This window comes from Photinus pyralis, unplaced genomic scaffold (assembly GCF_008802855.1).
Source record: "Photinus pyralis isolate 1611_PpyrPB1 unplaced genomic scaffold, Ppyr1.3 Ppyr1.4_LG10, whole genome shotgun sequence".
Classification (NCBI taxonomy): domain Eukaryota; kingdom Metazoa; phylum Arthropoda; class Insecta; order Coleoptera; family Lampyridae; genus Photinus; species Photinus pyralis.
Genome location: NW_022170250.1, coordinates 13672583 through 13695685, shown reverse-complemented (window position 1 = coordinate 13695685; position 23103 = coordinate 13672583). Strand labels below are relative to the sequence as shown.

Genomic DNA, 23103 nt, shown 5'->3' with positions numbered 1-23103 from the left:
AAACCCTTCACTCCTATGGGATATGTTCAAATACGACATGTTATAAGTATAGGAACCAAACCAAAAATTATAAGTCAAGGTGACCATTCCCTTTTTGATCTCGTACGCCCCATAATTCATCTGGAAGGAAAGAACTAAATCGAGAGATTGCAGTGATAAGTGAGACGAGAAGTACCTAATGGTTATTATTATCAATAATTGATTCCACAAGTAACGCGTAATTTATCACCTTTTCTTAAATTTTCAAGGGTTTTTATGAGCATTCTTCATTGAGTACTTCCAAAATTTTAAACTTGCCACATCAAATTTTACTAAAAGCTTAAAAATGTGTCTTCAATATACGTACAATTTAGGTTATCAATAAGTTAGCAACAAAGTAGATACGTTATACCCTAAAGCAACCTGACCTCTCTTAGCTTATCTGTAATTAATAAGGCAAAAGTGAGAATTAAAAATTGATAAATATGGTGAAGGTTACGAGGTCAAAAACTTGGTCTGTATAAAAAGCATCGAAAACCCTTCATCCTCACTCCACTTGTCTTCGACAGAGTATTGAAGATGGCAAAGTTAGCAGTGTGTTTCTTCGCAGCTTTGGCTTTCCAAGTAAGTGAACCGATATTTTTGTACCGAACACGACTAATCTATTTTTTTTCTAATTTAGGCCGCCTTCGCAACTCTTCCCGAGTTCTACGGTGAGGGAAAACTCGTCAACTATTTGGACGAAATCCGCACCGAAGTTAGAGATTTAACCCTCGTCCTCGAAAAGGACTTCCCCAACCACGAATATGCTATCAAGACTGTCACCTGGCAATCCCGCAAATTCGTTGAAGTTGTTGAAGTGATCCTCAACAAACTCCGCGAAGAGGTGAGTTAATTGTTAGCAATTGTCTTCAGTGAAGACATGCAGTTACCTTGCAGACTTTCACCATCCGCGAAGATGTCTTCCAGCACGTCATCTACGTCTTGGAACAAGTACGTGACTCTCTCAGAGAAATCACCCACTTCCACGACATCACCAAGGTTCACGAACTTAAGATCAACTTCGTCCGCTGCATCAACGTAGTATACGAACACATCGAAAAGTTGGTCCACCTTACCTACACTTCCTACCCCGAATTCCGTTACACCTTGAAGTACGTCCTCGTCGACTTCATCAACGTTCTCCACGGAATCCGCTCCCACTTCTTGCACATCAACCGCGACTTTGAAGTCGTAGAAACCCCACGTGTTTTGATCAAGGAAATCCACGAATACACCCGTGAATTCACCGAAATCCTTAAGGAATTCACCCACCCAGCCCAAATCAAGGTTGCTCTCCGTGAATACCTCATGTACGTCAACGAAATCGTCCGCAAATTGCAAGAAAAGACCATCTTGGGACACAAGGAACTCGATCTCGTCTTGAACCACCTCACCAACAAACTCCGCGAAATCGTCTTCCCCCTTATGGAAATCATGACCGAAAACACTGTTGACATGAAAGTCTTCAGAACCAAGATCGTCACCCACTTGTACGAAATTGTCTCCATCTTCGAACAATTGGTACAGCTCTGCGAAGACAAAGTTTTGCGTAAGTACTCTCTTTCGAATTAGGGCCGAGCGCAGTTGGTAAAATGTGTTTTTTTGTTCAGCCGTAGAAATCAGAACTCTCGTCACCAGAATCGTCTACAACTACTTCCACGCCATCAAGAACGCCATCCACGAAACCAGATTCGGTTACAAAATCGGTTTCTACACCCCCAAGTACTACAACAACGAATACTATGGCAAGCACGGATACGGACTCTACGAAAAGGAATTCCATAACCGTTTCTACACCCCATACAACTATGAAACCAAATATTACGGAAACATCGAAGAGAACTTGTACACCCCATACAAATACGAATCTCTTTTCCCAATCCGCAAATTCGAAGTAGAACCTTTCTACGGCAAGACTTTGGAATCCAACAAGTACTTCGGTGGAATGAGATACGAATCCCCCAAGGATTTAGTATTGACCGTCCAAATGCTCGTCAAGCGCATCTTCGAACGTTTCGAACGCAACACCTGGGAAGTTACCGATGTCAAGACCGTCCTCTTCCACAACATCCGTGAATTCATCACCGTCCTTGACTACATCTTGGAGAAATTCGAGACCAAAGTAAGTGAAATTCCCAGCCACCGTTGATCATCTCTACTCTAACGTTCTTTCAGATGACCTTCGGAAACACCCTCTACACCGAGAAGTACGTCGAAGAATTCATCTACAGAATCAAGGAAATCAGAAGAGAACTCAGAGAAATCATCAGCACCGAACTCCTCACCAACTTGCCCGAACTCAAGATCCGCTTCCTTCGCTGCATTGAAGTTCTTGCCGCTGAATGGTGCAAATTGATCGAGAAATACGAAGTTCAAGACATGGAACGTTTCTTGATCAAGAACATCTTCAACAGATTCATCACCTTCTTGAACAAAATCGCCTACGAACGCACCTACAACTCCTTCAACTACCCACTCAAGGATGTCACTGGATACTACTCCAAGTACTACAAGGACAACACCTTCGTCCCATACGTCTTCAACCGTGGATTCAGATATTAAATGTCTCAATTGAATTGTTTGTGTCGGTTATGACTCTGTTTTGTAAAATACATCCGCATTTATAATTTTTAATTTTTTTTAACGTAGTCTTCGAGAAAAAATACCGAGAGCCACCACCGGATGGATATTTGAATTTTATAACCGTTCAACGATACTAAAACTAATTCGACAAGTGACGAAGAAACTATAACTCAAACATTTATTACAGAATGTACAAAAATTGGTAACAACAAACACAATCGATTTTCACTTATTCTCATATTGCAACAGTCCAGCTGCCGCACTTTGGAAACCAGCATTATAGTCTAAAGTTACTTCGTTATACAAAAACTCTTCGCGGACATCTTCATAGTGATCATTTTGATCCGGCCCGCTTACTAACGCTCCATAGAGAATTTTAGGGTTTGGATCTTTCGACTTGTAGGACTCCCACCCGCACGGATTGGGTTTATCCGGGCACGAGCTGAAAGTTTTTGGTTAAGCAATGGCTACACGTGTAGTAAATGAAAACCTGGCAGAGTGATGAGGTTTTTTTGGGTAATTTTCTCCGTATCCTACTACAAAGCTTCGTCCGGTTGTGGTGAGAATGTACGACATCTGCTCCCTAGCGAAATGAATGTAGGAAGAAGACGATATGTTCATATCAACAGCCTGAAATAGGTATAATAAGTTTGAGCCAAGATAAATAGTTAACAAACTTGAAGGCATAGAAAGACGATGTTGGCAGCGTGAGACAACGTTCCAGCTTTGTCGATGTACACTAGGCCCTTTGGTGTTCGTTTCTGTTGATAGATGGAGTAATTGCAAAACGCCTCGACGGCTCTGACGTACTCCGACTTGCCGGTCAACTCAGCTAGTAACACTTGAATACCGGCAACCTTATTGGTATGGTGGAATTCGTTGGGTCTTCCTTTTAATTTGAAATTCTTGTAGAAGAGCTCCGCATCCTGCAAGTACTTCTGGTCTAAAGTCGCCTTGTACAGCCAAATAGCTGCCCAGGTGAGCTCGTCCCCGAACCCAGTTGATCTAAAACCGCATCTCAGCGTCATCAGTAAATGCCCATCAAGTCACTCACTGATAAAAAGCTTTGGCGCCTGGAATAGCCTCGTGGTAAAATCCCGGGTAGTTAACGGCGAACGCGTACAGCTCCTGAGCGTGGCGTATGGCCAGACTATAGTAGTCCTTTTGTATATTTTTGAAGACCAAGGCTGTCGAGGACAGGGCCGCGGAGACCTCCCCGGCCAAATCCGCACCTATAACACTAGACGATTAGTTATACCGCCGACGACGGAATCATAGATGCGACCCATTTACCTGGATGTTTTGTGTCGATTTTATAAGCAGGCCTAGTCATGTTTAGTTCCTCTGGTCGGCCCCAGAACTTGTGGTCAATGCTGAAGTCGCCTACCTGTCCGTAGAGTTCGTAAGGACTCACGTGACATTTGAGGAAGTAGTCTGTGGCCCATTTCAATGCGATTATGGCGTGATGGTATTGATCTAAGCAAATCTTACATAAACCATTGTTTCGTGTGATCCCAACAAACAAGAATGATTTTTTGGGAATTTTAACAGCGGAGAAATGTGAAAATAATTGCAGGGCTCTTTTTCCATAATAACATCCATCGAAAAATAAAAAGAACAAGTTCTTGCCTAATTACCCATTCATTATACCATAATACAAATTAAGCACGTAAAACTGATATGTAGTCCTCATTTGATCATTAATAACAGTCAAAGAAGTTGAAGCGAGCGATTCATCAACCGCAAAATGTAAGATGAAGTTAAGTCTCAAATGCAATTTACAATGTAAATGCGACACTATCTATTCCATATTTCTCCGGGTGGTAAAAGTTAGGTATGGAAACTGATAACATTACACGCTATCTCCAGTTCCACCCTCTGGTGGTTGCGCGTCATTTGCAATTGAATTTCAAGAGTAGTTACAAGCAATGACGATTTTACGTAGAATTAGTCTGGGTGACAAATCCCATAGGAATTCTTGCCTTGAACAATTTGTCACAAAACCTCAATTTAATATCCATTACAATTACAGTTAATTGTGTTCGCTTTTAACACCGAGATAACTTTCAAAATGTAAATATTACGACTTTCACTCGGCGAAAATGATCCAGATAAATACTTCCTTCATTAACTCACCCGCACTTTTGTAGGCATTTTCGTAATCCAAGACTCCCCACGCCAACAGCGTCGTCGTGAACGCCATCGGAAAGCTAAACTTGACAAAATCGCCCGCTGAAAAAACCAAAATTTTGGTAACTTCCAAACTGCCGAACGATGGACACACCGTCATAATATCCGCCGGTCAAATCTTCGCCGTTCAGTCCGCGGTCCTCCAAAGCCGAATCTCCACGCCACGCTATCCTGTTATCGACGGGAAGACGTCCCGATCTCTGCGCTTCGTAAAACAGCAGCGACAACCTGAGCACCTCCTTATAATTGGGCTGCACGTCGAAAGGGTGGCAGGCGACGTGGGCTATTAAACCGGCGATTATCGCCGTCAAAACCTGGACCATCTGTAAAAAAGAACAGCGAAAAACGCGACACTTCACTTCTTTCCAAAACCAAGAAACCAAGTACACAATCAGCCCGAGAAGACTAACTTACATTTTTGGTTCCCAAGCTGACGCGCGAAAGTCAAACTTGCAACTAAATATTGGTGTCACAAGCACTCGCAGGTGCTTTCGCTTCCAAAGGATGACGGAGTATTATGAGAATATAACTCTTCGTTTTATTTCAATGTATAAGCGAGCTTAGTATTCTACTAGGTCAAGTATGAGAAGTTCTTTATGTAATTCTCAGGTGACCCAACATTCGTTCATTGTGTGCAACTTCGCACAGATTTTTTGGAAGGACAGGCCACATACAACATTGCCCATTTCGCGGCGGTGAATACGTATTGAAATTTATTGGTATGAGCTTGTTGCACGTGAGAAGAATGAAGATTGTCTCTTCTATTTATAGACGCAATCAGCATAACTGCATGTACGTAATCCAAGCAACAATTAAGTACGTGTTTTGAGCGATTTCTCAGAAAACAACGATTATGATAGATAGATGGCACTTTGATGGATATAGTTGGGGACAGGTTTTCCCACGACAGTTGCATTTGCAAAACGAAAATTATGTCATAACGCGCTCTATTTTGTCGATTTGTACAACAAAATGGTGACGCGTTTCAAAAACCTGATCTATCGTCTAAACGAAATTAAACCTGAATGGTAAAAGGTCCTTAACAATACTTTTGGGTAGGTGGAGGCGAGTCAAAGTCCAAAATGAGTTTCTTCAAAACTTAATTTTTCCACACGGTAAAATTGTTGAGACCCACCACTTTCCTTTTATAGTAGATCAATTTGATTTTATAAGAAGTGAGTACCGTTAAAATTTCACAAAAATTAGTCCACTAAATAATAAGACATTTACTTTTGCACATGTGCGAAAGCAGCTTTTGACATGTTGAACACAATCGATCGATTTCCTTTTATTGACAGCTGCTTATGTTAAAATTTCAGTAAGAAATTTATGACCTACCGGTATAAAATAGATTTTGAGTTATCGTGCTAACAAGCCGGAAAACAACAACGGACTTTTTTCTGTGATGAAAACAATACTTTACATATCCATATATGAGTGCGGAAAAGTAACAATTGGTGTTTTTTACAATTCACATTGAATTTTTTGTATTTGGTCATTTAATTGCACAACTGAGAACTGTTGTTACGAGTGGCTATCGACCAATATACTTCTGGAACGTGATGTGTCACGAAAATTGAGCCTTTTCTAGAACAAAAAATCTCTCTCTCCTCTGCTCCCCGGGGGGACATTTCATAATGGGATTTCGACAGGAGAAAAACAAATCTCAAAACGCATTACCTCGCCAAACTATTCGCAAATAATCCGTTTCCGTGTCCGTCGATTCGAAAGCCGGGATTTACGCGACCAACAAAATTTGGAAAAAAAAACCCTCCGGCCAACCTTGGCCTTCCGAACCCAAAGACAATCGAATCGTACAACGCGCGCGTGACGTGATGAGATCATAAATTTTTCATCTCGCGCATATGCGATGAAATGTAGTATTTCTGCCCGTTTTGCCATCGCCATCCGGAAATGAGTGCCGCACCGGCCGGTTTATTACCCCCAAATTAAGTACGTAACGAACCTCCTCACCTTTAAAAATCTAACGCCATCCCAACAAAAGTTCTGCAGGGCTAAACACAATCACCTTCACTTACGATTCGACGTCGAGTTTGATTTAAAATTAAATCACCGACAGACGATCCCCCTTTAAAAATAATTTTAAAGAGGATGAACTCTCTTGGTTACGTGAGTTTATTTTTGAACAAATTCTTGCAAATTTGCATCGACACTATCTCCGTGGAGGACGACGAGAGAGGAAAGTGTGACTGACTCGTTCGCACACATAAACATTCCGGTTAATTGTCGAACGAATTAATTACCAGTTTCGATAAACAGCGGGAAAGGTAAACGAAATTATGACATAGAAAGTGCTTCTATTCGAGATCAGCAATGATCCATGGTATTAGGCCATGCATTGATCCATTAAAGTTAATGTGGGACGCCCTGATTGTGCAGATTCCTGAACAAGTTCTTAGAAGGAATCTAAAGATTTTCTATGTCACAATCATCAATTCTTCAATCAATCAAGGAAAGTGTTGTGCCTGGACCTGGGGAAATTTTTAGACATCACTATCTCCTCTAAATATTGGTCAGTAATGGTAGTGATTAGTGAGCTTCACTTTTCACTATTTATCTCGGGGAAAACAAACTTCTTACATTTTCACAAAAGAATCCGGGTGAAATTCCAATTACCTCATACTGCAATATTTCCTCGCCAGTGATGTGTCATTTTTATGTAAATATATTGAGGGTATACAAATTTCGTCACCTTTGGTTTTCAAGCAGACAGATTTCTACGTAGAAATCAACCCCATGTCAGTCATTCCCTCTCCAAAACAACTCAATCCAATTCTGCATCCAATCCTGTATACAAGAGTGCCTACAAAAAAAAATGCGAGATTGATGCGGAACATTTCTCTAAGAGCTTGATTCGTCTTGTATCTTGAATCTGCCAGACGGCTTTTAAATGGTTATGTGAGAATCCTCTCCCCATTAATCAGCTGCCAAGAAGGTAAACATCGATAAATAAAGGATGCTACTACCATATAGGTAACTATTTAGCATTTCGGTTTAATAAAATTCGTTTTATCTGCACAAGAGTTGTGCACAATTTATAAACTTGTATACCGTACAATTATAATTTATAAGGGTTGTATACAGAATTGAAAGACCTTTCAAGTAAAGTGTCACCTGTTTAAAATGTTGGACATGTGAGCTAGTGGCTCACAAGGGGTTGATTTTTAAGTAGAAATGTGCCCCCTCCCCCTAAATAAAATGCTATTGCATTTTATGGAATATATTCACACTACAGGGAATATGGGCTATATATACTTAAAAAAAAACGAATTAATGGCATGGAATCATGATAACGGGCGATCAAAAAAGGATTAACGTCGAGTCGCCTTTGGAAATTCAGGTTAAATATGATTCCTCCATGTAAACAAAAATTCCAAAGGTGACTCGACATCAACTCTTTTTTGATCGCATAGTACTATAATCTCTTCACCCAACAGATGCAGTTAAGCCACTCCCAATAAGTTTTGGCCAATGTAATAGCAGACCCGTTTCACAGTCACAAAAATTATAAAAATCGGCAAATTTAAAATCGCATGTCACATTGAGTTATAAAGTGTTATGTTTTGAATTTTGACCTTTCAACACACAGCAGTGCATAATTTCAAATATTGTTTATTAAGTTGAAACAGATTATTTTGTTCGTATAAATGAAATTAAGGGCAAGTTGAGGCAAGGCAAATACAAAACGCAATGACAGGTTTGACGTTACGACTGTCAATTCAGATACGGCATTTATAAATGGAAGCAAATAGTTGCGTGTGTTACGGGTTTTCAAAATTCGGCCAATAAAAAATGTTCATTTAAATTTGCCAGGAATTTTTCGGGAGGAGCTTAACTGCATCTGTTCGGTGAACAGATAATAGCAAAGAGTAATCCCTTTGGTACTAGTATCACGGCATTAAACAGATGACAACAGTAGACAACCAACATTACAGGCGACAAACTGGAGCTGTTTTTACAGTTCTTAAACGGTTACGACCAATTTCAACCTTATGGTCTTTGCTATACATCTTTGTGTAAAAAAATCACAATTTGATGCTAATAATAAAAATAAAGACTAATAGGCAACCCTAATTTGACATTGAATAATCAAGCTACTGTTTCCATAGCAGACGTTAATTATTCTTTAAAACAAATGTGTGTAGTCGGTTGGTTGCCTATTATAGCCCTCTATTCCATAGAGGCCTAGGATACTTGGAAAAAAGGTTATAACAGCCAAATCGTTAAAGTTAAGCGTAATAACATGTTACATAAAAAAATAAGTACTTTTCAAGTACTCTCCAAGTCAGTAATAAAATATGGAATATTCTATTTAAAAAAAGGCAAGTTTGATACGCCACTAGAATACAGCACGCCCCTGATGATCGAAGTATTTGGAACACGCTATATATCCAATCCCTTATACATATACATTATACACACAGTATGTGACCGCAATGATTTTATTTCCTCAAAGTATAAAAACTAATCACAAAAGTAAGAATTAAGCCACTTTTAACATAAGACGAAGGTAATAAATGAAAGCCTAAGTAGAAGAATTGAGGTCTAATCGATGTGTAATTGCCTAAAGCTGCCGTCAACGCCAAATAGATCATCGTAGTTGGTCGGCTTGCCGGGCCGTTTTGACTCGTCGGCCTTTATATTCTCCTGCTCTTCGAACCACGGCGTGTACTCCTCCAGTTTCTTCATCCACTGTTCGTGGAAATCTTGAATTTTGCCAGCGGTTCCACCATATTCCTCTGGCAGTATATCTTTCGAGATGTACTTGTGGAGCGACTCGTAGCCGTCCGAATGAATGTAGACGCGGTTTCTGATCTTCTCCTTGAGTAATGGTTTCACCCAGTTGAATATGGTGTCTATTAGGGGATGGGCGTTGATTACGTGCACTTCTTTCAGCTTTACGGGGTACGCTTCCTGAAAGGTTCACAAAGTTAGTCACACTTAATGGCACTGGTAAATTGAGGATCAAGAGGTTACAATCCAAGTTGGAAGCAAAATGGTAGTTTAAACTTGAACCCTTTGATTCTTTCCCTCGTAAAGTTCGAGTGGCAAATCAATTTCAGTTTGAGTTTTTTGAATTTCATTACCACCGGAACACACATACTAATGACTGATTAGTGACGAAAATATTCACCTCAACGCAAACCAAGAATTTTTTTACAATTCCGGGGGTAACTTTGGAAAAGTGTGCGGCTGTAACGACTGAGGCGTCCAAAATGTAAACGTCACCGGCGACGCCAACTTCCTCGGCGGCCAGGCGAACGTCGCCGATCATCAAAACAACCTTCATGCCATCCTGAAGGACCAATGATGTGTCATTCTTGTCGAGTCCGCGTATAACGACTACACGGCGGCCATCTTTGGTAAGGCCGGGTAAGGGAGGACAATTTCTGAAAAAAACAACAACTGGCGTAAATCGATCCTGTGGTGAAATGAATTGCTACTTACGCTTTTTTTATGATTTCCTGTAATTCGGGATTTTTGATGTTGCGATTCGAGAAAAATTCGGGTGCGGCTGTTCTCATGGTGAAGTAGAGGTCCAATTTCTGTTTGCATCTTTCCAGGGAGAAATTGCATCCCCTCAAAAACGTCATGATGCGTGATTCGTCTGAAAGTAAATCCAATTATAGTACAAAACATTGCACATTAATGGAGACAATGTTCTGATGTATCCCTTTATACTCAAAAAAGGCCAGTAGGTACAAGATGAAAACTCCCATTCAACATGGAGTTGCAGAAATGAGCATCGCAGGCAATAATTTTAAAAAGATGATGTCCATTGTGTTATTTTTAGAGATTGACAGATTATTTATTGAAATATCCTCAAATTGTACATATTTTTGCCACATCCATATCTGAGTTTCTAAAAGATAGAGGCCGAATTCTCCAAGAAGTGTCCCAAGACCGACATCAACTTTTTACCAAACATTAGTGACTCGCTTGGTGTAATTTCACGCTTACGTAACGTCAGCGTGCAACCACAGCAAACGTAATAAACAACAAAAAGGAGTTACCCCACTTATCCGGCAGATGAGGCTGTTTCGCAAGCCATTCCTTCATTGCTTCCAGTAGGTCTTCTCTCGTATCGACGTCCTCGTTCAGCTCCTTGCGGATGAAGATCTGCATATCGGGACTGGGTTGGACAAGCGTCATGTTATTGATTCTGTAACAGAATTAAACTTTTTAAAGGAGGCGTACGATATGATTATTTAAAGCGTGGCCTAGTTGCGTCGATCAATCGATTTGTTGCGAGAAAATGTCCACCTGTTCATTTTAGGGACCTTGACTAATTGCTTCGGCCGGAAAAAAGGTAATTCACTACGCGAGCTGGGTCAAGTTTACTCTTACGGTTTGGCCTAAATAGACTCTCTCTCTCTCGCAACGGCAAAGTGAAAAAAGAATATTACAACAATTAAATTTCTTCACCTACCAGCAAACGGCTGAATTACGAAATTTGTTGTTATGGTCAATAATTTACAAACAGTTACACAATAAAATTAATTTTAAAATAATTGCGACTTTTTATTCAATTGCCAGTTCATGCGTGTGATCAAACGAAATTTCTACTAATTACAACTTTAAGTACGTGTTGTAAACCAATCAAAATTCCTCTTTTTTGTTCTTGCATTTACCTTGAGCGTGTCTACTGTAATTTTGACAAAGAAAAAACCTGCACATGGTAAAGCTGCGATTTGGTACATGTTCAAAGGGCGCTTCGTAACCGGCACTAATTACTCTAAAGCAGTTACAGTTGATCAAGTATGAATGTTACATTAGTTTTACCGGTTAATTATATAATCCAGTTTTTTCTTCAACTTACAGTAGACAACTTTGTCTAAATCTACATTAGTCAACGGAAGTACTGTTGCCGTTATTGGCACTTGTACAATTCTCACCTAAATTTTGGACTAATTAAGTAATTCAAAATAAAATCAACATTAAGCAAGTACCAAATTTCTTCCCCCCTGATATATCATAACGGAAACCCAATATATATACGGACGAAGTAGTCAAAATATTCGTGTAAGTGATGCATATTAAAAACAATTACCAAGTCACGTGTTTACTATGTACTTCGGATGGCAAAATTTTGGCATATTAATTGCGTCATTTTCAGCCTCGGCGATTCATAATATATAAGTCGTCTACTCACTTAGCAGTCAAGTGTGAACAGACATCCGTTTCAGAATTTCTCAAAAATTGAAAGGTATTGTTGTAAGATAAAATTATTGTCGAAAACTGCAACTGAACAGATATGGCTAACCGAGATAGCTAGTGATTTCAATTTAGTAGTAGTAAATACTCAAAGAACGATTATTAAGGGGTTTCAGCAAAGATTACATAAAATTACAGTTTGAATGTAGGTAGTTTATTTAAATTGAGCTTCTCGGGGTTCGAAACAAACCAACTTAAAACAGAACAGGGGAATAGTTATTAATTATATAAAACGATAAAGGGATGTTTTAGCTATCGAGTGATGTATTCTCAATGTATGTTAGACGTCAAAAATTAGGTGCGCCCGTTGTTTTCTGATAGGAACTTCATTCTATTTTGTGCTCCGCGTCCCATTTTTAATTTTGTATCGTATGGCTGGCACTCCCTCGCATCAACAGCCGTCTGTTGACGACAGTCGTGGTATTACTGCCGGGATCGCCAGCTTTACATACCCTCCGAAGCATTGTTGTTCGAAAATTCGTATTTAAATCTATATTTCTAAAGTATAGTATTATAATTTATAAAGTTTCAAAAATGGGCAGGGACTCCTTACAGACAAGTTTTGGATGGTGTTTTGAACATATTTAACACCCAATATTTCATATTAGTGGCACTCTTCATGGACGAACAGATGTTCACTCTGACAATCTTAATAATTTTAAGATGACAATGTGTTGGTGTTATTCACAAAATATTAGCGCATGAAACACTTCTAGCATTGAATAAAAACACTATTTTTATTCAATGCTTCTAGGTTATTATAATATACAATGATATGCATTTAGAAGTAGACATAGGGATACTTATGTCTAGTTTTAAACGACAAAAATCCTTCTGAAAGACGCCTTATTTTATGCGAGCAAAATAACATGCTCACGCATTTTGCATTGTCATTCTAGATTTTAATAAAAACGAGTAAATGGTATGCTTTTAGGTTATGATGAAGAGATATTAAATTCGGCCGCTATTTCTCTCAAGTATCGTATGGGATTCATTTCCACAAAAACATTCAGTTTCACTTCCTCCGTTAAAATTGAGGGTTGTTTTACGGTGTCTTACATGGATCGCATTTCAATAACCACTACTTTCAAAGTGATCAACACAGAAAATAAATCCCTTACGTTCCTTCAACTATTGCCGGCATCATCTTATACCAATTGGCAATATCAAGTTTTTCTTCAATTGAACGAACGAAAATAAAAATACGAAAGCCAAAGCAATAATATTTCAATAAATTAAGACAGCAAAATCTTAATTTGTTTTTAGAGGTTATCTTAGTTGCACAAAATTAGGCGTCCTTCAGCAGAGTTCTTGTCATTTAAAACTAGACATAGGAAATCCCTATTGTCTACTTCTAAATGAATAGCACTGTATAATATATCGTGAATAAATGATGATTAAAAACGAGAAAAACTGAACGTATGGGGTGTGCGAAAGTACATGCAAACCACATATTTTGTAAATCAGAGCTCAAATTTTATGAGAAAGTCACAGGCACAAACAAAGAAGTTAAACGATACGGAATGTAGGAATTAGATACCCCGATACTAAATGATCGTAAATTGTTTTGAGAAAGTTTCAAAAATCAATTATACTCATTAAATTTTCGTGAGTAACGTGAATGTGGAATTACCCTCAAAATTGCATTGCAAATGCGAAAAAATTACATCGATTAACTTTCAACTAGTGCAAAATTAAAAATAGAACCTTTCTTGCCCATAGGTTCAAGTGACGCAACAGTTTTTGAGTTCAGCCTTCCTGTGAACCTGGGCAAGTGCAGTACAGGTCACACGTGGTCACCTTGGCCCCCACTCACCTCACCAGAGTTTTAGACGGAATCTCCCTGAACTTTTAAAAAATCTAACAATTTTTCAAAAAGGTTTATCAATGTTTAAAGCACTTGGTCTCAATTGTTTAAATAAACACCTAATATTTTTCGGTTTTTTTCCAATATATAAAAAGTGTTACTAAACAGGAAGTGTTACATCTCAAATTTAAGAAAGTTTAACATTTTAAGATGTTAATTGCGAAATGTATATTACCTATAGGTTTTGCAACAATTTCGGTTTTAGTCATATAATTTGCAAACATTTCCGTTAACAAAAGAGTGCCTAAGTAATTTTGAATTTCTAACGTGAGATATAGGTATACGGAATAAGAATTTAAACTACAATGTAATTACACTAATTTCGCATGTATGCAATTAGAAACAAATTTGGTTGTACTTAAAAGTAGGCCTACTTTCCAAAATGATATATGTATTTCCTTACAGCCTTTTTAATTTCATTTAGTTAGTTTTTGTTATATTTATGTAAGTAAGCGAAAGTGTGTCTTCGCGAATCTTGCGTAATGACTTTCATTTTTTCTGACCAAACTAAAAGTATCGAGTTACTTACATGAAACACACGAAAAACCAAATAATTCACACACCGCACAAATTCCTGGCAAACCGATCCGCAAGAACTGAACAATTAAGGTACTAAACAAGTTTTATAGAATTGTTCTGGCTTAGCTAATTCACTTACGATCCAATAAAATTAAATCGCGACGTACTTAGCCAATCAAATCTCGGTTTCGTCGACACGTGGTCCGTGACTTTCTCCTCGAATTATATTTTGAACGCCTCGCCGATTCTTACAATTATATTTTTATTAATAGAAAGAAATGCAAGTTAGTTCATTTCGTATTAATTATAGTTTTACTTGTAATTGCAGCAGTGATGCACTTAGCCGTAAAACTTCCGTTATTTGCCTAATTTTCTTATATTATATAAGTCCTAGTTAGGTCATCTTTTTATCGATTTTCTAATTTTGCAATAATATGTAGGTCGTGCAAATTGTGACGAGGAAAAAAAAGGAGTGCGGCCGCTAATAATTCAATTACTGACGGGAATTTGCACAACAGAAACAAACGGCTTGACGGACGGGCTTCAAAAACGCATCTAAATTTTGGAAATATTTTTTGCTACTCTATCACATTATAGAATGTTGGTTAGTGTAGTGTAGCAATCATGGCAAACATTTGTAAGGTAAATTTCGTGAGAACTACAATTAATTACAAAAAAGTAAATTTAAATGATGGTTTTATGGTAAATTTTGTTATTGAAATTGAAAGGTAAAAGGCACAAATACCCCCCATTTAATTAAATGAGAACCGGACAACAGTTACAATTTCATCCGAGTGTCTAAGTAAAGTTGATATTTCGATCGATGTGTTATGATTGTTAAGAACGTAAATTTTGAGACGACAAAGATCCTTTTTGATCGCCCGTTATAACGTTAATAAACTAATGCATTTTTTTAATTAAAAAAAACATGGTTTCAACCGCAAGTCCCTATCGAGATCGGTTGTAATCCTTAAAATTTCCATGTTGGAAAATTTAGAGGAGCAACACACATCGGAGCCGCGTCTAATTTTCTTTTTTTTGTGGGTCGTTAGAAAATGCACATGGGATGTGCAGAAGAAGCTGAAATAGTTACCTATTTGTACAACTAGAAAAGAAAGTGGAGTTTTTCGACACGAGTTCAAAGTTTGAGAGTTGAAAAACACTTTCTTCTCAAGTCTTACACATATTTTTTTCTGAAACTACAATCAAAATTGAAAAATCATCATATGCAATAATGAAGTTTGACACATAGCAATCTAGAAACGAGGTATGTTTCAATTTTAAATGATAATAAGATTAATTTCCTCACTAGAGAGGAAAATCACAATTTATAGAGACGAACGTAGTTGTTTCTAGTTTCAGAAAAATGCATTTTTTGTTTCCTATACGAACTCTGACCCAATTACGAATTGAGACAATTGCAAATTGTGGCCATGGATTTTAAACGATATTCAATCCTAAACTCTAATTAAAATTGATGGTGCATACACGGGCATATTAATGCTAATTTCGTTTTGATCGATTACAGCGAAAGTGTGTTTTCTCTTTGTGGATGGAATTAGCCTAGGGCGAGTATTTTTATGTGTTAATTCTCGAATGACGATTTTACGTGAGCGAATTTACCTAATCGAATCTTCCGGAGGCAATTTTTCCGGTGACAATTATTCCGGGGACGAATCGTCCTACAATCGGTTGTATCATATTAAAAAAACAAGATATGGAGAATCGCATATGATTTTCGATGAGGTCCAAGATTTTTTGGAAGAATTATCTGGGTTATATTTTCAACAAGACGGAGCCGCACCACATAACGCTCTACTAAATGAAAATGGATTATACAACCATTTTCCTGCAAGGGGGATAGGAGTGTATGGACTAATTCGTAGGTGCCGATTGTACATTGAACAAAATGGTTGCGCAATTTCTATAGAATTAACATGCATTATCAAATATGAATTCTGCTATGGGAATTGTAACTGTCTAGATAATGGAATTTTCAAAACCAAATTAAATACATAAAATGTAAAGCTTGTTTTATTTTGATTTTCCAATTGTGTACCTATCCTTGTATTTTTGAGGACGAGGACCTATTATACGCTTACAACATTTCCATTCAGGAACCCGGTTTAGAGCCATGGATCCTCTGTGCCGTAGCTATACCAAATTTACTTAAACAATTGTTTAAGGTGTATTGTCGAGGGTATTGTAATATGAATACGTTGCCGACTAACTGTATGTTTATCAAACATTCGCAATTAAAACAAATGCTTTTTGCAAATTTCGCAGATCGTTAAGGGTCGCCAATTAAAAGTTAGCATGCCCCGTAATGAGTAACACGAAACGGTGGAAATGATCCAACCCTTCGTTTAACAAGCAGCTAACATTTTTTTTTCAAATTTAATTACGTTCCTAACGCCAAAAAAACGAGCGAGTGGGTTAAACTAATACCAGCTGTCATTTTCCAGTCGTAAAAGTTTGTGAGGTCCTTCAGGTAAAATAATTACACGTAAACTATATAGACGCCCACTCTCGAAATGAATATTTAATTAAACTCAAATGCAACATTGTAACCCGATAAACGTTTAAAACTGACAAACGTCTGTATTAAAAAATGATACCCGACCTCGTCAATAATGGAATAAAATTTTATCCATTTTCCGAACGAGAGACTTGGGTTTCGATCTAACTTGAGCTAATAAATTCTTAAAATGGTTGTGTAAATTACAGACTATTCAAGCAGATGTTCATTTGTTCTTATTTACCCTCGCGCCACGTGACTAAAACTGACCAATACAACGGAACCATTTCCATGTTATTGGACCACGATATCATTTCTCCTCTTACTAGGTTTCATTGAATTCGAAATATACAGACTTGGAATTCGAAATTAACATTGACCTTATTTCGAACTTACAGATTTTAATAGAAAGACAGACGCTCATCGACGCAGATACAAACGGCGTCTGGACGCGGTCAGAGTGCCTACGGATAATGGTGCACGGTGCTCGTTAAAAAAGCAATCAGTTTTCAAAAATCTCAGCAAAGGTGTTGTTCTCGTGGATAGGTTCTTTGATTTTTTGAAAATTTGGACTTTTCCAGATGATGAAATTTAAGAAAGCCGGCCTCGTTGCCGACCTTTTTCCAAACATCAAGTTGATGCAGGGCGTCGGACATTTTTTGTTCAATTACCACAGCGAGACTGGAGGTGCGGTTCATGGTTTACGGGTCTTGTACAGTTCGGTCCATTTAGTTCTTCTTCTGGCACAGTTCGGGTAAGTTTTATTTCAAAAAATCAATTTTCCTTGTATGTAGCACCATCGTAATGGGCACTCTGAGGTTCATTACAAAAGTCCGTCAATTTTGTTTAAAAAGTGCTGTTCTTCCAATGTAATGTGGTGTTTAAGAAGAATATCAGTTTGCAATTGTCAAATTACAACTCGTAAAATATACCCTAGTAATATATGCCAAAAACAGATTTTCCATGACGAGAAAAATAACACGTGCGCGTATCTGCGTATTTTTAAAATCGTTCACGTATGCGAGTAAAATGAAAAATACATAAATCTCTAAAAAAAAGTAATAAATCCCGAAGCTTACAATAAAAAGATCCTATTTTGGCTTGATACGGCTGAAACACCGAAAAGTTTTCTCCTCAAACTATAAACGGATACGGAAACATTATTTAGAAATCGTTTTCCGGTTAGATTTCGCCCCTTTCTATCCATTAGATGAAAACCAAATACTTGTATAATTTTTATCTTCTGTAATCTTGTCCTAGATTTGATCCGGGCTATTTCATTTATTAACAAGAGTTAGATTTAACTGTCCTCGCAATTATTATGACATTTTCCCGTTAAGTAAACTTGGAAACAAGACTCGCATACGATTTCCAGAACCAACCCCATTTGTAAACTTTGATTCGACTCATAATCCCAGCAGAAATATACATTTTTTCTGAAACTACTTTCGTCTCTAAAAAGGGGGAAGAAAATGTGATTTTCTTCTCTAGTGATGAAAGTAAAAAACAATTGCTGCGTTAATCTTAATAATGATATTTAAAATTAACCCGTATCTAGATTGCTATATGTGTCAAACTTCATTATTGCATACGATAATTTTTCAATTTTGATTGTAGTTTCAGAAAAAAATTATGTGTAAAACTTGAGAATAAAGTGTTTTTCAACTCTCGTTCAATTGACAACACTCGCTACGCTAATGGTGTCAAATTTTGAACTCAAGTTGAAAAACTCCACTTTCTTCTCAAGTTGTACAAATAACTATTTCATGCCTACTTTCTCTCAGGAAATTTTAGTTTCCATGACAGAGGCAGACCAGACTACCTTTCCTGCCGCCTGTCACTTTACTAGCCGCATATCACTTTTCTGGCCGCATCTGTCACATTGCTAAATGTCTATAATGACTCCTGTCGTCATTGACAGATGGACATATCAATTGTTCTATATAAACAAATTGAAATTTGATATTAAAATACGATTTCGGGTAAAATTTAATACAAAACTCGTCAGTAAAATAACACTACTTACTCGCCAGTATAATGTGCCATGTTCCCGACTTTTATGTAAATAGTTATTTCAATTAGATAATCAACACGTAGGAGGACGTAAAGAAAACTTTCAATTGACAAAAAATTCCCCCTAAAACTATAGACAAAGCGACAACCTCATAAGCTTTGGCTGTACAACACGCAGTTCATGCAGACTTAACCGGTCATATGGAGAAGATCTATTTAGCAATAGCGCAATCACAAAACTGAAAAGCATTTCACTTTTCCGCCCGCCTGTCCGTCGGCCCGCACCTATTGATAAGTTCCTGGACTGGGAGGTGATGAATCAGAAATCCTCTAACTCTTCGTTTTTACAGATTCACTTTTGGTAATTTAATAGTGGAAAGTGACGACGTCAACGATTTGGCGGCCAATACGATAACGGTCCTCTTTTTCACCCATACGATAACGAAGTACATTTACTTCGCGTTACGATCGAAAATGTTCTACAGGTATGAACCGCGACGTACCCTAGCTAGACTATTGCAGACACGTGTCATTTTAGAACGCTGGGAATTTGGAACCAGGCCAACAGTCATCCGCTTTTCGTCGACTCCAACAATCGGTACCATTCGATCGCGTTAAAGAAGATGAGACAGCTGCTCGTCGTAATTGTGAGCGTGACGATATTTAGCACGATTAGTAAGTAGGATTTGCGTTGGGGGTGTCGATTAACCGAACGTGGGTAGGTTGGACGACAATTACGTTCTTCGGGCCAAGCGAGCGCATTCGAAAAGATCCCGAAAATGAGAACATGACAATCAGCACGGAAATCCCCCGACTGCTGATCAAGTCTTGGTACCCATGGAACGCGATGGCTGGCATGGCACACATCGTTTCGCTCGTGTATCAGGTGATTACCTGAGCGATAGGGGGAAAGTTGACCGATGTACTTGCAGGTTTACTACATTTTCTTCTCGATGTCCCAAGCGAATTTGGCAGACTCGATGTTTTGCTCGTGGTTAATTTTCGCATGTGAGCAGTTGATGCACCTGAAGGAGATTTTGAAACCACTCATGGTAAGTTACGAACCGCTTGTAGAGGAAATGTGATCATGTCTATTTAGGAACTATCGGCTACCTTAGACACGTACCACCCCAAGACCGCCGACTTATTCCGCGCGCCCAGTGCCAACTCGCAAACCAACCTAGTGGACGACGGTGAGTTGTAATATCGTGTCCACATCCTAACTGCAGCCTTCTTACAGATTACAACGACAAAAATAATCATAACGACGAGCTCGACCTGAGAGGAATTTACAGCACGGGTCAGGAGCTGGGAACTCACTTCAGATCGTCGGCATTACAATCGTTTAATGCCGGCGGTGGTGGAATCGGTCCTAATGGTTTAACGAAGAAGCAAGAGCTAATGGTCAGATCCGCCATAAAGTATTGGGTCGAACGTCATAAGCACGTCGTCAGGTTCGTCAGCTGAACATTCTCAAGGCTGACCTTGCCCTTCTCGATTGTAACGAAATTAAAAATTCAAAGAAGGGGGTGGTCACGCAATTTGAGAATAGGATAAATTATGCAAGAGCACTTGTTTTATGATGACACTTTCTCATTAATAATATCGATCTGCTTCTAGGCTCGTGACTGCAATTGGTGATACGTATGGAATCGCTTTGCTCTTACACATGTTGACCTCCACAATTATGCTCACACTTTTAGCTTACCAAGCGACAAAGGTAAGTGTTTGTAACAGTTTCGCTTGTAATTGACACAATTTAGATCGACGGCGTCAACCCTTACGCGTTTTCGGTCATTGGGTATCTGCTCTACGCCCTAGGACAAGTATTTCACTTTTGCATATTCGGAAACCGTCTAATTGAGGAGGTAGGTTACGTGAAACTCTCAACCAACTTGCTATCTTGACTATTTCAGAGTTCGTCAGTAATGGAAGCCGCTTACAGCTGTCATTGGTATGATGGCTCTGAAGAGGCAAAAACGTTCGTACAAATCGTCTGTCAACAGTGCCAGAAGGCTATGTCGATCTCGGGCGCAAAATTCTTCACAGTATCGCTCGACCTTTTCGCCTCCGTAAGTACCTATACACTGTGTCCAAGATAAGGATGTCTATTAAAGAGTTATCATGTTCTAAGGAAAACCAGAAAATTTAGATTACTTCCGAAGATATGCTAAAAAAACTGAAATTTGTCGATTTTTTATTTTTTCCTTTTATTTGAACAAAGGCAAAAAATAAAAACCCACTTTCTCTTTTCCACTCTTTCACCTCTACAAGACAACGTTGAGAGCTTTTCAATATAATGTTTCGTTCCAGAGAAATCATCATCAACTTTATTTTTTTATATGGCCGTAAAAAAGTACTCACTGTATTAGCAGCATTTTTTATTACGAATACAACGATGTACGGTACGCACAAAAAAACAAAAGCTGGAAACTGTTGGTTTCAACAGGATGGAGCACTAGCACACAACGCCGTAATCGTGCGAAAATACCTATCGGACAAATTTCCTGGATAGTAGAAAAGTCCGATAGGTATTTACACGCAATTAGGGCGTTGTGCGCGAGTGCACCATTCTGTTGAAACCAACAGTTTACAAGTTTTGTTTCTTTGTGCGTGCCGTACATCGTTGTATTGGTAGTAAAAATCCTGCTGACCATCTTTGTATCTCTTATGGTTTCCGAAATCCCCATGATACACATCGTTGTCTTGGACACAGTGTATATTAACGAAATGACTGTTAGCTAACACACCCATCTCAGGTACTCGGAGCCGTCGTCACCTACTTCATGGTGTTGATCCAACTCAAGTAAGCGCACTTATTTCTATTTGCTCAAAAATGGAAATCGCAAGTGCCATCTTTTGATAATATCTACAAGTAAGCCTATGCTAAGTTATTAGGTTAGAGAAAAAAATAAGAAGCATTCTAAGTGTCTTATCGATATAAAGAGATGTATATTTTTATGTAAAAAAGAAAAATCTGTATCGAACCTAGCTAGTATTACTCGCACTTTCTTGTACCTGAATTTAACACGAATAAAGGGGAATTCAACGACTTAAGATCAAAAATGTGATTTGTATCGTACTATAAGAAATTGTAGCAATAACACTGTATAATTTAAGAAGTTAATAAATTGATTTATTGTTTTCCGTTAGAGTTATATTTTGACGAAATCAATTCTTACGGCGCCATCAATAATTTTGAAGAGATTGTACAAGATTTAATGGATCCAATGAATTCATTTAACTAATCAATATTAATCAACCATATCAAATAAGTTGTTGGTTGATTGACTACTTTAAAAACGAAGATTAGTAATAACGGGAAATTCTACACGCTCCTCAGAAATGCTATACTATTATAGAGACGTATCTAATATTGAAACTAATTTACACTCATCTACGAAGAGGTTACATTTAATTCCTAAAAGCTGTACATACAAGTAACGCATGTAATGAATTCCTACCGTCATTTCTGACATAATCTTAGCTTGAAAGCTTATCAAGTTTGCGGTACGATACATAATTTCTGTACGTGACTCGCATTGCTCATCAATATATGCATTATTCGCTCGTGGCATATTATTCGTGTTATCGTACATTTCCATTAGTTGGTCGTGAATTTCATTTTTTTTAGAGTTTGGGGGCTTTCAGATTTTGATTTACTATTCACCAAGCTAAGAGACATAATAAAACCTTTCTCGACCCCCCCCCCTCCCCCATGCGCGCTATTGAATTCTTGACATATCTAATATAGAACGCGACGTACACCTCAAAAAGGTGGTAAATCTCCAGCTTAACCAAAAAAGAGTTTCAAGCTTTATAAGCTCAATAAGCTTTGCATGTGACAGCCCTGAACATTCCTCTTTTGCCGCTAATATTACGCTAAGCGACAAATTTTGTTTTAGTTTTCGTATTCCTTTTTATCATATGTGGCCCTTATTGGTTTGCGGATTTGACTATTCATGCTCTATAATAGCATGGCAGGGGAGCATGGTTTTGGAATGCGTGGTTCAATGGAATGTGGATTGTGGACGATCAACACCACATTATCATATCATATTACACGATATGAAAAGAGTTTGCTTAAATTTTTTAGTAGGAAAGCTACCCGAATAGCCAATGCTCCTTCTGAAGAAGTTATTTCAACCGCAAGAGA

At 38.2% G+C, this 23103-nt stretch overlaps 3 protein-coding genes across 3 annotated transcripts; 2 read left to right on the top strand and 1 right to left on the bottom strand.

Annotated features, from left to right (window-relative positions):
* Positions 1–540: 540 nt before the first annotated feature.
* LOC116162434 lies at positions 541–2655 on the top strand. The gene is made up of 5 exons (XM_031476051.1): positions 541–603; positions 662–865; positions 919–1570; positions 1632–2143; positions 2197–2655. The coding sequence occupies exons 1-5, from the start codon at positions 559–561 to the stop codon at positions 2581–2583; spliced, it is 1800 nt and encodes a 599-aa protein (XP_031331911.1). The 5' UTR covers positions 541–558; the 3' UTR covers positions 2584–2655.
* A 113-nt stretch (positions 2656–2768) lies between these two features.
* Positions 2769–14552, bottom strand: LOC116162436 (endoglucanase 15-like). Its single transcript, XM_031476053.1, has 11 exons — positions 14427–14552; positions 10830–10978; positions 10264–10423; positions 10040–10205; positions 4889–5045; positions 4741–4836; positions 3898–4080; positions 3659–3836; positions 3282–3609; positions 3095–3234; positions 2769–3046 (listed from the first exon to the last, which is right to left on the bottom strand). The coding sequence occupies exons 2-11, from the start codon at positions 10966–10968 to the stop codon at positions 2830–2832; spliced, it is 1764 nt and encodes a 587-aa protein (XP_031331913.1). The 5' UTR covers positions 10969–10978; positions 14427–14552; the 3' UTR covers positions 2769–2829.
* Positions 14553–17329: 2777 nt separating this feature from the next.
* On the top strand, positions 17330–22039 carry LOC116162435 (odorant receptor coreceptor). Its single transcript, XM_031476052.1, has 12 exons — positions 17330–17461; positions 17516–17688; positions 19298–19432; positions 19486–19622; positions 19670–19833; positions 19880–19999; positions 20047–20140; positions 20188–20401; positions 20568–20667; positions 20711–20815; positions 20864–21019; positions 21707–22039. Exons 2-12 carry the CDS (start codon positions 17516–17518, stop codon positions 21755–21757), a joined length of 1449 nt encoding a protein of 482 aa, XP_031331912.1. The 5' UTR covers positions 17330–17461; the 3' UTR covers positions 21758–22039.
* The last annotated feature ends 1064 nt before the right edge of the window (positions 22040–23103 follow it).